At 41.1% G+C, this 14,596-nt stretch overlaps 1 protein-coding gene across 1 annotated transcript in view; it reads right to left on the reverse strand.

The window, feature by feature from the left end:
* Positions 1-204: 204 nt before the first annotated feature.
* zc3h3 (zinc finger CCCH-type containing 3) overlaps positions 205-14,596 on the reverse strand; it is a 60,956-nt gene continuing 46,564 nt past the window's right edge. The window contains exons 9-12 of the mRNA XM_044199350.1: positions 11,559-11,690; positions 5,033-5,196; positions 4,774-4,931; positions 205-477 (exon numbers count right to left, since the gene is read on the reverse strand). Of these exons, the coding sequence (XP_044055285.1) occupies positions 446-477; positions 4,774-4,931; positions 5,033-5,196; positions 11,559-11,690 (486 nt within the window). The 3' untranslated portion in view covers positions 205-445. The remainder of the gene's footprint in view (positions 478-4,773; positions 4,932-5,032; positions 5,197-11,558; positions 11,691-14,596) is intronic.

Genomic DNA, 14,596 nt, shown 5'->3' on the forward strand with positions numbered 1-14,596 from the left:
ATGGTGATGATGAAGTCACTGTCCACTCATGTGTCTTGTCTCCAGGCTTTAAAGTGAGGGGCACTGCTGCTTCTGTCACCACCTTCCCAATGAAAACTCTCACAAACAAACTCGGGTCATGTGACGACACCGCCACTCCCAAACAGAAAACACACTCACAGCCATAAACACTCTCAAAGCACTGACTTCACATGACTGTGAAACAACAGTTGATATTTTATTTGACTTTTTAAAATGTACAAAATCTGATGAGAAAATCTGTATTGTAAACACCCAAATTGATATGTGTAACACATTTATAGATATAGAAGATAAAACTTTCAGGTCCTGAGTAAAGAAAGACATTCAGAGGGAAGAGACACAGATACACCTGTCTGGACAAACCTGGAGCACAGAAATCATTGAGAAGTGTTTTTCACCTCCAGCGCTGCTGGTCTCTGTAGTCTCAAAGCCGAGGCTTGATCTGCAATTTTTTCTCTGTGGAAGAAAAACAGGAAATTAAAATGAAAAGAAGAGTATTGCCAGAAATGAAACGACAAATAGACAAGGTATGTGTGTGTGTGTTCACTCATGTGTAACTGACTCTGATCTACTGTGTGTTGAATCCTGCTGACATCTCAGCTGATGAGTAAATGAGGAAGAGAACAGGACAACAGGGATGGATGAAGGTGTGTGTACAGGAAGTGTGTGTGTGTGTGTGTGTGAGGTTGCAGTCTGGCAGTGATACATAGCGTCAGAGCTAATTTATGCAAAGTGAAGAGGAGCTTGTTTGGCTGAGTTCCACCTTTAATGAGGCTCTGGGTGGCGCAGTGTGTTAGTAAGGGACAAGAGAGTCATTAGTAATACTTAAGAGCAAAAACCCACCAGACAGAGTGGATGGAGGGACGACGTGAGTGTGTCTCTGTAAAACATTAGACGAGCTCAGTTCTAGGGCTGCAACCAGCAATTATTTTCATTATCCATTAATCTTTTAATTACTTTTGTTTAATCATTAACAAAAAGTCAGAAAATAGTGAAACATGTCCATTACAAGTTCCCAGAGCCCAACGTGACATCTTCAGATAGTTTTCTTTGCTGTTTTGTCCAATTGACAGTTGAAAAAGCAAAGACATTTGATTTACAATGATATGAAACAGAGGAAAGCAGCAAATCCTCACATTGTAAAAGCTGGAACCAGACACTGTTTGGCATTTTTTCTTCACACATTATTTTATTAACTGGTCAGTTATCAGTATTTTTTCCTGTTGATCGATGAGTCCATCACAGAGCAAATAAACACTGTTGACTGCCAAAAAATCCTAACTATGGCAATTTAGAGCTTATAATTCTCCTGACCTGAATAAGTTAATTTATACAGTAAAAAACAAAAGTTTGTCCCACAGGGCTTTACAATCTGTACAGCATACAACATCCTCTACCCATAGATTCTTGATTCATGAGTAAAAACTTTAAAAAGGAAAAAAAGAAGAAGAATCAAGCAGTGTATACGCAACAATCCAAGCTCCAGTGTCGTCTGCTGGACGTGGAGCAACTCTCTAGAGATAAAAGATGCAGTCGTCAATATTCACAAGCCCCCAGTTGAGCACCACTGCGTTGGGAGTTCTTCCCAGAGAACGAGAGGGTCGCCTCTATGCGACTATGCGAGGAAGGCACTGACTGTTGTTTGTGCCTATGCATGTGTATCCAGACTTCTTAGAGTCTCTGGGTAGGTTCTGGAAAGGACACCGCCATGGACTCTACTGTTCTGCTAGGGGACTTCAACAGGGGGACTGCATGGTTAGCTCCAATTATTGAGGTATCACACAGTGCAGCCTTCCTGGGAAAGCTTTTGCCAGGGTGCTGAAAAGGAAGCTCCGACTGATTGTCGAACCTCAGATCCAGGAAGAGCAATGCGGATTCTGTCCTGGTCATGAAACAGTGGACCAGCTCTTTACCCTTGCAAGATTACTAAAGGGGTCATTGGAGTTTGCCCATCCAGTCTACATGTGTTTTGCGGACTTGGAGAAGGCTTACGACCCTGTCCCCCGTGGAGTTTTGGGGGGTACTGCGGGAGTATGGGATACTGGGGCCATGCTACGAGCCGGTCTTTATATAACTGGGGTGAGAGCTGTGTCCGTATTCTTGACGGGAACTCAAACATGTTTTCAGTGGGTGTTGGGCTCAGCCAGGGTTGTCCATTGTCACTGTGCCTGGAGATCCTACCTATGAATATCACAAACATAATCAGCCAGGGCTAGGAGAGTGTCCAATTTGTCTCAGAAGTACTACTCTCTTTGCAGATGATGTGGTTCTGTTGACTTCATCCGACTGTGACCTTCAGCACGCACTGGGGCGGTTTGCAGTCAAATGTGAAGCGGCTGGGATGAGAGTCAGCACCTCCAAGTCTGAGGCCATGGTTCTCAGCTGGAAAACAGTGGATTGCTCCCTCCGAGTTGGGAGTGAGTTGTTGCACCAAGTGAAAGAGTTCAAGTATCTCGGGTTCTTGTTCATGAATGAGGCAGAAAATGGATGGAAAACCTTAATAAAAAGGTGTTGGGACCACTGGGACATTTGTGTGACTTAAAACTGAAATTTTGTTGTGAAATGTCACCTCCTGCCAGCTAACAGGAGCACGAAGCAAGTTAACACAGCTGTTAACTCTGTAAGGAGAACAAAACACAGAGCAACCAGCTTTCTCCGATCCTTACAAGTGGACACTGCACAGCAAAGACTTTTCCCTGGAACCACAATTCTTTACAGCTTGGCTCGTCTACTACATACTGACAGCCAGCCAACAGCACCAAGGCAACCCCCTTTTCCTCCATTGACAGGTAACATAACTTAACTGGGCATAATTTTAGTTTCTTCTTGTGTGTTTTCCTTTTGTTTATGTTTTTTCTATATCTTTATCTGGTTTGTTTAATGTTGTTCTTTTATGCAGAACTCCAAAAATTCATTCATTGGCTATCAATTTTCTTTTCTTTAAGGGTGGTGCCCCGAGGAACTTTATTAATTAGTTTATTAAGAAGCTGATCAGGTTTGGGAAATCCTGAGAATGTTAAGTCAATAATGAAATATAGGACATTATAGTATAATTTTACAAAATAAGTGGATTTACTCTTGAAAACATCAATTATGACTAACTGGAACAACTCATCGTCAACAGTTGCAGTCTCTTGGGACATTTTCATTTTGTTCGTCAATGAAAAACACCTCGGTTATCTCTTTAGCAAAGATAAAATTCTTGAAATCTAATTTTCATGGAAAACAGACTTTAAAGAGTACCTTGAGCCCTACACTGCACTTGAGGACAAAACCTTATTTATTTAAGTACATTTCTTAACACATACAGAACTCAACAGATTTTAGGGAAATCTTAAAAGAACTACCAAGAAAAATCTTTTTTCTAAGCAATTGATATATATTTTGACTGTTAATCACCATATGATTCACAGTCAGTTGACAATAACAAAACAGACAATAAAGTACAGTAAAAAAACCTTTTAAAAAAATCAGTAAAAAAAGGAGGAAAAAAAAGCAAAAAATGTTAGGTAATGTGGTGCGTGGTAGAACAGGTTGAACACAGGTCAAAGGGGTTAAATGTTGCTTTGCAGTGTCAGTCAGCGCGCGCGCGCGTGTGTGTGTGTGTGTGTGTGTGTGTGTGTGTGTGTGTGTGTGTGTGTGTGTGTGTGTGTGTCCAGCAGGCAGGGGCAGGTGGATGGTTGAGCCTGGATGGGGGAGGAGGTTGGAGGGGGAAGGCAGCCTCTCTCCTAATCCTCTATCTGTCAACTCTGTCAACAGAGAGCTCAGCTGTGCCTCCATCCAGCCCAAAACCTAAATATCATTACCTCTGTTATTACTCCTCCCCTGAGCATCATCGCACTCTACAGCCCAGCTCTGATCATCATTATCTGTCTGCAGCTCAGGTGAACCACCACTCCCCATTCTCATGAACTCAGGAATAATCTTGGCTTTCATGACAAACATGATCCTTCCACAAAACATCTCTGCACAATATGCCTGACAGTCAGTATTTTTACTCTAAGTAAAGCACAGTTAATCCCCTTAAGGAACATTCGATTTTTTTGACAACCTGCATGTAATTTTCACAGTTTTTAACCATAATTCCTATCAATTTAAACATTTTACTTGCCAAATCTGGAGACCAACAAGTGCAGAATTGGGAGCTGTCAGACAATACAGACAAGTTGTAAGCAAACGGCAAACTTAACCAGATTGTCTAAACCACTTATTTGGAAGTGAAAGTGGAATTAAATGCTTTTCCAATGTCAGTAATAATTCCTAATGCACAGAAAATAAGTGTGCGAACAACCATGGTACGTACAATAGGTTAAAGTTGAACTAGGAAGTCTGAAAAATCGAATAGATGTTTACAATGGACGGATGTTTACAGACAGAACGTACAGTATAAAATTTGAATGTTTGCTTATGTTTTTTCTCAAAAGAGTAAACAAAAACTGTGTAACATGACCACTTAACATGTTGTTGGCAACATCTCCAAAATCACAGCAATGAAGTTGGTGAATAAAATGTAATTATAATCAATAGGAATGATGGTCAAAACTCTGAAAATAAGACCCGCATTGTGAAAAATAATTTTTGTTTGGGTGGGACTACCCTCACCCAGTTGGAGTCAATTTGGTGGCATGTGAAAAGACATCTTGGTTAAAATTGGTCTCAATTTGTTTGAAGTTCTGTAGACATCCAAGTTTCATATGAACCACTGTTTGAACAACAAGTCAGCACTGTTTCCACAGTAGTGTATTTTCGTACCTTTAGCCTGTGAGGTCTCAGCCAGCAGTGTGTCTGGGGTGTCTGCCTCCTCTGGGGAGCTGGAAAGGTAGATAAAGGATGGCAGTGCCAGAGGACCTTCGGAGGGCGTCCCTGGAGCTGCCTGAGAGCCCTGCGGCATGACAACAGACAGGCGGGGCCTAGAAGAGAGAAAAAACATGGACGTTAAAGGATATTAAATTAATTTAGATGATGATTCTTGTCAATTATGAGTGAGCTCTGTACAATCTATTTCCCTGACCTCTTAGAGAGCTCCTTGGTTCGGGCTCTCTTTGCTGGGGTGATGGAGGTGGTGCTGGCGTTTTGTTTGGCTCGTTGGCGGTGCTGCAGCTTACAGCGAGCTCCCCGAGGGCAGGATCCCGCCTTAGAGAAGTCAGGACACACCAGGGTGTGTTTCTTCTTACACTGGTGGTTAGAAACAGAGAAATATAAACACAAACCCACAGGTTTTACTAATAACAGCAAATAATGAAGAAATTTAAGTCTGCTGATACTGCTACAAAATTCTATTATGTTTGGATTTAGTTCTGGCCTCCATTAAAAATATGTTATGTAGTTTGTTTTTTGGAAGATTTCTTTCTTTTGACATTTTGCCTTTATTTGAGATACAGACAGGAAATGCAGGAAAACCACTAGGTTAGGTACATTAATCTGAAAATTAGTCTAGCACATGCCAAACACAAACTATACAAGTGAAAATAAAAGAGGTGTGAAAAGCTGAAGATCACTAAAACCACATCTTAAAAGATAACCAAGCAGTTCATCCAAGTAGTTGACGTATTACAGGTAGTTGAGTCAACACCTAACAACAGTAAAAATAAGTGTGTAGCTGCTATTCACAAACCACTTTATTTCGATAAAAGACGCATGATCTGGTGTAAGGAGCACCAATCCATGACTCATGTATCTTTCCTTTTTCCGGCAGACAAACGGGTTTATATTTTGATAAAGCTGGATGACACTTTGAATCCATGATGATGTAGGCACCCATCCACCATTTTTTTCCCTTACAGAGGTTAAAGTGTTCTGTCTCGAGTAGTGCTCCAATGATCTCACCACACAAAGTTAAGAACTTGTGTGGCAACATTTCAAGTAAGCAAAATGAGGATTTATGCTGATTAGGCGCTTGATATTTTGTTCCGTTATTCCACCCATTCATATGTAAGTTACTACTCTTGAGAGACACTCTTTCCGTCACCCTCTCCTTTAACATGCAAGTTGAGCAAGTGGGTCACAGTTAGCGTCATTCGGGTTAGAATTGTGCATAAGAGAGTGAGCTTTCACATGCATGTTTGCAACTGAGTGTGTATGACAGTGTAATACGGGTGTAAATTGGTAGCTTCATTCTCCACGAGATCGGATCCCTCCCACCTGTCAGAAAAGCTAATTATATTCACTCTGGGGTGCAGGCTGCGAGGAGTGTGTGTGTCTGTGTGTGTGAAGGGGTGAGGAGTGTGGGACTGGGAAGCAGATTGGTCCAGAAATAGAGTGTGTATGAGGGGATGCGTGTGTGTGTGTGTGTGTGTGTGTGTGTGTGTGTGTGTGGAAGGAGAGGGATCTTGAGACCGATTTTCCAGGAACGCTATGGACTCCTGGTCAACTCTCTCTGGAGCCCAGCAGTCCTGACTCACTGCCATCAGAGCCCCTCTCACCACCCTCACACCCATGTTCCTGCACCCCTGGGTGCCAGGGCGGCCCAGGGTCAGCTTGCTGTCAAATGTTTCTTTGGATCATCTTATAGGGCTGCGGTTTTGACACCACATTTCTCTCAACAAATCAGGTCTGCTGCTGGTGTCAGTGATGTTCATCGTTTTATATTTGGTGTCTGACATCACTTCTGAACCCATCAGGTCCTGATAGGGCTGAGAAATACACCAATATTTATAATTAATTCTTGCAATTGTGTTGTGGAAAGTTTTCTTAATATTGTGAATTGTAATGCATGATTTTAGGGCTGCAACTTCATATTTTTCTTTTGTGATTTATGTCTTATTTTTTTCCATTTATCAGTTTTGTCCAAACACAGGTAAAAAACCCCAAAGGTATTCCATTTACAATTACATAAAAACATTATTTATATTTATATATAAATGTGACTTTTTTTTTATCTAATTGAAAAAAGCAATAACTACTTTACATTTTTCGCTGAAGGTTTTTGAAAGTGACAGTACCTGTTTGACTTCCTATTTCCATCAGGGCTGCACAACTGACTGTATGATAACTGTGTCCCTGACTTTTTCTTTAGAGCGCCTACTGTGGTGCATCAAACTGAGGCCTGGCCAGTCACAGAGCGCTTTCTGATTACATGGTTGTGGCTGCAGACCTCATAATTTTATTACAAAGGCAACCTGCAAATGTTACTGTATTTTCTATGGAAGGATACATCCTTTATTTAGCTTGCACGCTTTATTTTTCTTCATCTTCAAGAAGATGCATTGATTTGATGTTCTGTTCAATTAAAATGTTTGATTGCATCCTTTCAAAGATGGATTTGTGGTAGTGGATAGAACAACTGTGATCAACTACACAATATTGCATGTAACTTGACAAACCCAAACACACTGTAATACACAGTATAACAACATCAGGATTGCTTATCATATTTATTGTTTCCCATATCGCTCAATACTCCGCCGAACCTACTGCTACGTTCAAACCTAAAATGTTAGACAAGTGTGACGGGACAACAGGAGTTAACAAAGCTGAAGCACTTTCAGTGTGAGAAATAGAAAGTGTTGGAGAAATTGACTGTAAAAGCTCAGTCCACTTCCCATATGTCCATACATCCTCATTTTCATAAAAAGACAGAGAGAGAGAGAGAGAGAGAGAGAGAGAGAGAGAGAGTGAGAGAGAGAGCTTGGAAATAGGAGGAAAAAGCAAAAGTGGACAGAACATCTTTATCCCACACCAAGTTAACAATTTTCCACTTGATTTAAGGAATGCTGGGATGTCTCTGGGGCCTATTAGAGAGCTCTCTGCTGGGCCAAAACCAGGAGGAGTCAGCACATTTACCAAGAGACTGAGAGAATAAGCAAAAGAAGCAAGAATGAGAGAGAGGGAGGGTAGGAGATGGAAAAGACAGTAAAATAAAAGGACATCACATGCATTTACATCTTGGGCGTTAAGTCGACGCTCTTGTCTAGAGCAACTTACAGTGAATAGAACAGAACAATAAATGAGCTCAGGCTGCTAGAGTATTAACAGGGTAATATAAAGAAAATGAAAGTTCACACTGTTACTAGATCTCGGGTTGTGTGGCAAACTGTTTACCTCACAGTGGTCCTGACGTGGGGGCAAGGGACAGTGAAGAGCCACTGGAAGGGAACAAATCTTGCGACATCGCCTCCACCACTTCTAGCTCATCGCTGTGAGCATGTCAACGCTCGTAAGACAGCAAGAGGCTTGCTAATTAGAAAGCACTGTAAGCAACCTATGCCTTTGTTCAACAATTTGTGTAACGTTGTGGCAAGCAGAACTTCATTTTTGTCTGTATCTGTTTTGGAGGGTCATACAAAAGAGGGATCCTTAAAACTACGACAATGATCTTCTCTATAAACATGAATCCACAGCAGGTACTGTAAAGACTTAATTTCCTGACCCATCACTGCATCACTTTTTAGTTGTCAGTTTTTGTTTAGCTTGCACAAAATAAAAAAAAATTCATTTGACCCCCTCCATTTTTTTGCCTTGCTGGTCAGTCACATGTAACCTGGACATATAAGACAGAAGGGTTTCAGAGTACAGGAAGAAAAAGTTAAAAAGATAACCTTTTTAGATGCTGAGTTAAAAAACAAATGCCAACAAAGACCGACTGGTCTGTCGCCTCATGACTTCTGTTGAAAGCTGAACTTGAACACACAGCAAAGAATGGAGCTAACTCTATGCCAACATACACACACTATGTTTTGTATCTACATGGCAGGAGTAGCTCTCATGTGCACATGAAAACTAGCCAGCCATTTTCACAACACTGAATATCTCATCATACGATTGGAATACAAATTGAGAATATATCTTAAAAATTTAGATGGAACTCTAAAGTTTTGCTTTGCACTGGTTTGCTTGTGGAAGAAGAAAAGTAAAAGGCAGAGGTGAAAATAAAGAGAAACTGCATTAAAAGGAAATCACAGATTCATTAGGCTAAACAGCTGATCAGACAGTTCTCTGTTACAGACTACCTTTGTTTCAACATGCTGAATCAGCCAAATAGCCAATGATAACATCCGATAAGAGATGACTATAGCAAACCCCGCAAAAACTATGGATGACAGTTGGCCACAGACGCTCAATGACGCCTGATGGCTGACGGCTTAACGTGTCAGGAACATGGGAGAAAATGGACCTGATGCAGGAGCCACATTTGAGGTGATGGAAAAAAGGGAAATAATTAAAAACAGCCAAAAATGTATGTGGAGTAAAGAAATGAGAGGGACAATTAGGAAGGCACAGACAGATCCTGCGAGGTGGAGGGCGAGTGTGAGACAAAGCCAGGATGAGGCAGGATGGTGGCAAGTCTGCGAGGAGGAGGAGGAGGAGGAGGAGGAGGAGGATGGAGGCGAGCAGCAGACTTAACCCCTGAGCTGCTGGAGTGTCTGCCTGCCTGGCCCATAGTGCCATCCTCAGCAGTTTTCCCATCTATAATTACTGCCTGCTATCCATCATAGAGCCACCAGAGCCTCACAGCACAGCGCTCCATAAACACACACACACACACACTCAGGCACAAAAACACATATACACACACACACACACACACACACAGGGGGAAAATCACAGAGCTAAGCACTTCAGCTAATAGAATAAATATTAATATCCCTTTGTTTTCTATATCCTCATTTCGCCATACACTATTTAAATGAGCTCTGACAGTGTGAAAAAGCATCTGTTTCATACTCAACGCTCAAAAACAAGCAGGGAGAGGAAGAGGGGGGAGACAAATGGAGGTTAAAAACACAGGAGGGGGGAAGAGGGGAGGAGTGGAGGATGTGTTTGAGGTGGACGTGGGGACAGTGTGTGTGTGGGGGGGGACTCGGGTGTCTCCAGTCATGTGTAGGTGGCTCTCTGTTACCCATACGGCCCGCAATGTGTCACTCAGACACTACAGTTATGCCATTATGGACCGCCACCCCCTGCAGCTGTTCCTGCCTGTGTGTCACTGTGTACATGTGTGTGCGTTTGTGTGTGTGTGTACGCAGTGGGGATTGGTTACCAAACTACTTGTTTACCTAAGCCTCAGTTTAACTTCAGTGGAACTGTATACATGTTGTACAATATAATTATACGTTCAAATGAAGAACACAGCTTAGACAAAGAACTTTACAATTAAGTAATGGCATCGTTGCAGTGCTAAATAAAGATCAAACCAACATGAAGTCCAAAAAATGATGATAGTGTATTAAGAGAGTCAAAACAGTGTAGTAACAGTATTGTTTCAATTATTCCATTCAGGCTGACACAGCGATACAGGTAAAATCTGTGTTGATGGCCTATCTGAATGGGTCAACATGCATCAGCTGACCAGTGTCCACGACCCATACAGGTGTCTGTATTCGGGATAGATGATGTTTAAATGTAATTTAACTGACTCCCAAAAGAGAGAGAGAGAGAGTAGGACAATATAACCATGGGTGAGCACAACACAGTAAGCAAGGAGAGGGAAGTGAAAGTGAAACCTCACGTTATTTGGTGCTTTGCAACCTCTAGATCTACTGACAACCAGAGGTTGACCTGTGACATCTCTGTCATATGAATGGGTCAAATACTGGTTTATTCAGAAGACCAGTGTCATACGCACTTCTGTTGTCTGAAAGGGGTTGAAGGAAACCCAGACACCGGTAGGAGCTAAATGTGTGTTGGTACACATGTCATGACAGAATATACCATGGCTCTTTTTTACAGCATCAACGCTGGTCAACACTCCACAAAAACAGTAATTTTTCTGATTCACTCCCATCACTGGCATATCCAGGCTACTGTACTTTATCTGTATCTTACCTGTATCGTTATCTGTATAGCTAACACAGTTGATGAAGAGAAATGTATCTTTTTAGGTTTAACAATATCCAGATCTCTGCAAGCCACTGTCACTGCCATTCAGAGAAAATATTAAAAAAGAAATGGAGACACCATCTCTTCAGGTGAGGAATCAAGTGGAATAATCTGCAGATTCAGAAAATCCAAATAATTCACTTAATATTGTATGCTTTATATTATGCTTCATTCTACACTGTGGTCTTGTTGATTTGCTGTGTACTAGAGGAGTGGGGACAATGCAGCCATTAGCCAAGACTGGGAATGAAACAGGAACAGATGATGTAATGTTAAAAAATAAAAATTAAAAATAAAAAAAAAATCTGCGCAACTGAAAGTTCTTTGTTAATTTGGACTAATTCAAATCAATTTGAATGGAAATTCACATTCAAGCAACGCCTTAATTTTTCACCTATATTCCAGTAACCTTCAAACTTAAGGGAGTGTTATTTAAGTATTGGTTTATTTGTTTCTCTTCTATCTCTCTTTGTTCTTGTTGAGCTTTATTGTAATTTAGTTGTTTTGTTGGTTTCATTGTGGGTTTTTGCTCTGGTCATGAGGGGGCAGGGCATGGGTGGGGGGAACTGGACGCTTTCTGCTTGTTCTTGTCTTCATGTTGTTTGCTTTGGCTGAATAAAAGAGTGCTCATACAGAATAGTCATAAGGAGTCTCTGACACACAGAGACACATTGAAGCACTGCCTCAGAATGAATGTCTTTGGTGTGTTTGTGTGGTACCTTCTCTCCCTCAGGACAGTAGCCTTTGACAAAGTCCTCACACACTTCAGCTTTGCGGGACACATAGACATGACTGTAGGGACAGTCGCTGTTGTTGCAGATTCCCTTCAGGAAGTAGGAACACACCGGCATCTAGAGAGAGAGTCAGACAAAAATATGTGTCAGCCATCTGAACCGGAGAAATTGTTCATAGTACTTGACAAAGACAGGGTAAGAAGAGGTATTCTATCAAAAATGAACAAATTCTACTAAATGAAAACATCAGAACATAGACTAACAGGAATATAGGGGAATTTGAAAATAATCTCCTTTTGATATATCAAAATATAATGATTCATCTGAGTTGTGTTGGAGAGGTTGAAGCTGGGGGGGCAGACTTTCGTCATATACTCTGGGACTGCCCAAAACTCCTAGATTAATGGCAAAATGTCCAAAAAGAGATTTAATTGATTTTGGGTATCAATCTGACTCTGACTGAATCAAACACTTTTGATCCTTGGCATTTTTCCTGAAAACATATGAGACAATATGTTGAGGAATTTATTAAAGTTTTGCTTCTGATAACAGAAAAACTGCAGCCTCAAAATATTGGGCATGTAAAAAAAAAGAAAGAAAGAGGTTTAAGATGATTTATGTCATGGAGAAGATGACATCAATGCGTTAAAACATTGTTGCTGTTTTGTTTCCCCTGCAAATCTTATTTTCTATAATTTTTTTGTTCTCCACCAAGATTATCTCCCCGTAAATTGTACAATAAAAAAAGAAACAAATATAAATAAAGAAAACAACAACACGGAGAGAGCAGGGTGATGAGGGAATGAGATAACATGAGATTATATAAATTTGTAAACAGACATGCGGTTCTCAAACCACACCACTGTCATGTACAGTTCAGACAATTCCCATGTGCCAAGCAATCTGTCACACTGAGCAGCTAAATGACCTTAATAACAGTTGATAGCGGCAGAGTGAGAGTGAATGTGTGTCTTGACACATGTGTGTGTGGGGTGTGTATGTGCAGAGAGATCCACTGTCTGGTGCACGTGGGCGAGCCTGGTGGAGGCCGGTCTAAATATATCTCTAAGGGGGTACAGTGGAGAAAGACGGGGGGGAGGTCGGGGGAGGCGGAGTGTGAGAGGGACTCCTCCTTGTTGGGATGGGATCAGTTCTAGCTAATTAACTGCTACAGAAATATTTATCCAGGCTGCAGCTCGTCCAGCTCTCATGATGTGTTTATGTGCTCTGGATGTGTGCACAGATTGGGCCAGTGGTGGAGAGAGCGGGAAGAGGTGGGGTGGCGTCCCTGGGTGTGGGGGTGTAATGCCAAGGGAGTAGGCTCAGGGGTGTCTGGTTTCGAGGCATTTGTGGTAGCGGGGGGACAGGAGGGTGGGGTGCAGGACTCAGGATTGGGGCTCGCCTATCCACACTAGCGCCTGGATTAGGTTCGGAGGACTGCTGGGTACATAACCCTGCACCCCCCTCAAATCAACCCCACTTCTCCCCAAGACCCCCATAAAGTCCTGTTCAAGGGGTCCACATGAAATAGGAGTGGCAATATCCTGTGGAGGGATGGGCCAAAGGTTTTGGGGTGAGGGAGGGGGGGGCTGTTAGAGAGGTGGCATTACAAACAGACAGCTGGGCTCTCAGCACTTACAGGCAGCACTATGACAACCAACACAGGTGCAGGGCATTGTGTGTGTGTGTGTGTGTGTGTGTGTGTGTTTGGAGGGCGAGGCAGGGCACCTGTTCCAGGGTTGTTTGTCTCAAGAAAAAAAAAACAAAAAAAACCCCAGCTCTCCCTTTTTGAGTGGCTATACTTTCCCCTAGACGGGCAAGACTACTTACTAAAACACACACACACACGCACCCCCCCCCCGAGATCAGCAGGAGGCTTTGGCCAAATGTGGATACAGCTACCAGGTGACACAATGTGATACGAGTTAAAACAACAAAACTGGTTAACAAATACGTCCAAATTATCAATTTGAATTTGGAGGTCCATTTTTTTTTAAGCTACATGAAGGAACAATTTTCTTGAATCTAAAAAAGTCTTTGAGGAGGCGGAGTGACAATGATCTAATATCTGTATCAAGGAAAATGATCAGATTAACCTTGATAACAATATGTTGTTGTTTTATTTATTTATTTATTTTTTAAATATGTTTTATACCAGTGCATGTAATTCCTGTTTCCTGTTGACTTACTATTGATATATTTGTCCGGTTTAATTAGAGGAAAGCCAGTTAAAGGTACTGGGTTGTTGGCTGAACTTGTGTTTAAATGTGATTGGTTGATTATAGACATTTATTAAAAATTGTAATATTTAGGTAAATTCAGAGATTCATACTGTCTATAATTCAATAAACTGGGTTTACGGTCCAGCCCTATTCAGTCTTCAGTTTGCTGGAGTTGAGTTTGGGCTGTTGAAAAAAATAATAAGTTAAAATTATGATTTCAATAAAAGTGTGATTAAAACCAACAAAATGAGCAGGTAAAGTTTTTGATTTGCACATGTGAACAGTTTTGTCAGATTGAATGCACAACAGGAATACGGTTCATTGAACTGACTCACAATTAGATGATTTTAGATATCATTTTGAATACATATCTCACATTGTGATTCATATTTTTAGAGCTCCAAAGAAAATAATTGTCAGATTAAATCAATAAAAATATTTGTTTTAAAGTATAAAATAAGTATTATCTACAGTCAGCTTATTGATTAATCATATAATAATATGAGAATTGATTAACATTTAATCAATTAGCAAAATTGTTGTTGACAAATTTTCTGTCCATTGACTAAATATCATGATAATTATTTCAGCCATATCCCCTAGTCCTAGATTGACTGAGCTGCTGTTGCTCCCAAGCAGGATAAGGTGTGTAATCGTGGTCTGAGGTGAAGGTTGTGTTCCATGTTGCTGTATGTGCAAACCAGAGTTAGACACCTGTGCTAAACTCACAAAAAAATCAATCAATCATAATAAAGTATTACTTTTTGTTTAGTTTTTTCAGAGATGAACACTCACACAGTT

Source organism: Siniperca chuatsi, linkage group LG6 (assembly GCF_020085105.1).
Source record: "Siniperca chuatsi isolate FFG_IHB_CAS linkage group LG6, ASM2008510v1, whole genome shotgun sequence".
NCBI lineage: Eukaryota > Metazoa > Chordata > Actinopteri > Centrarchiformes > Sinipercidae > Siniperca > Siniperca chuatsi.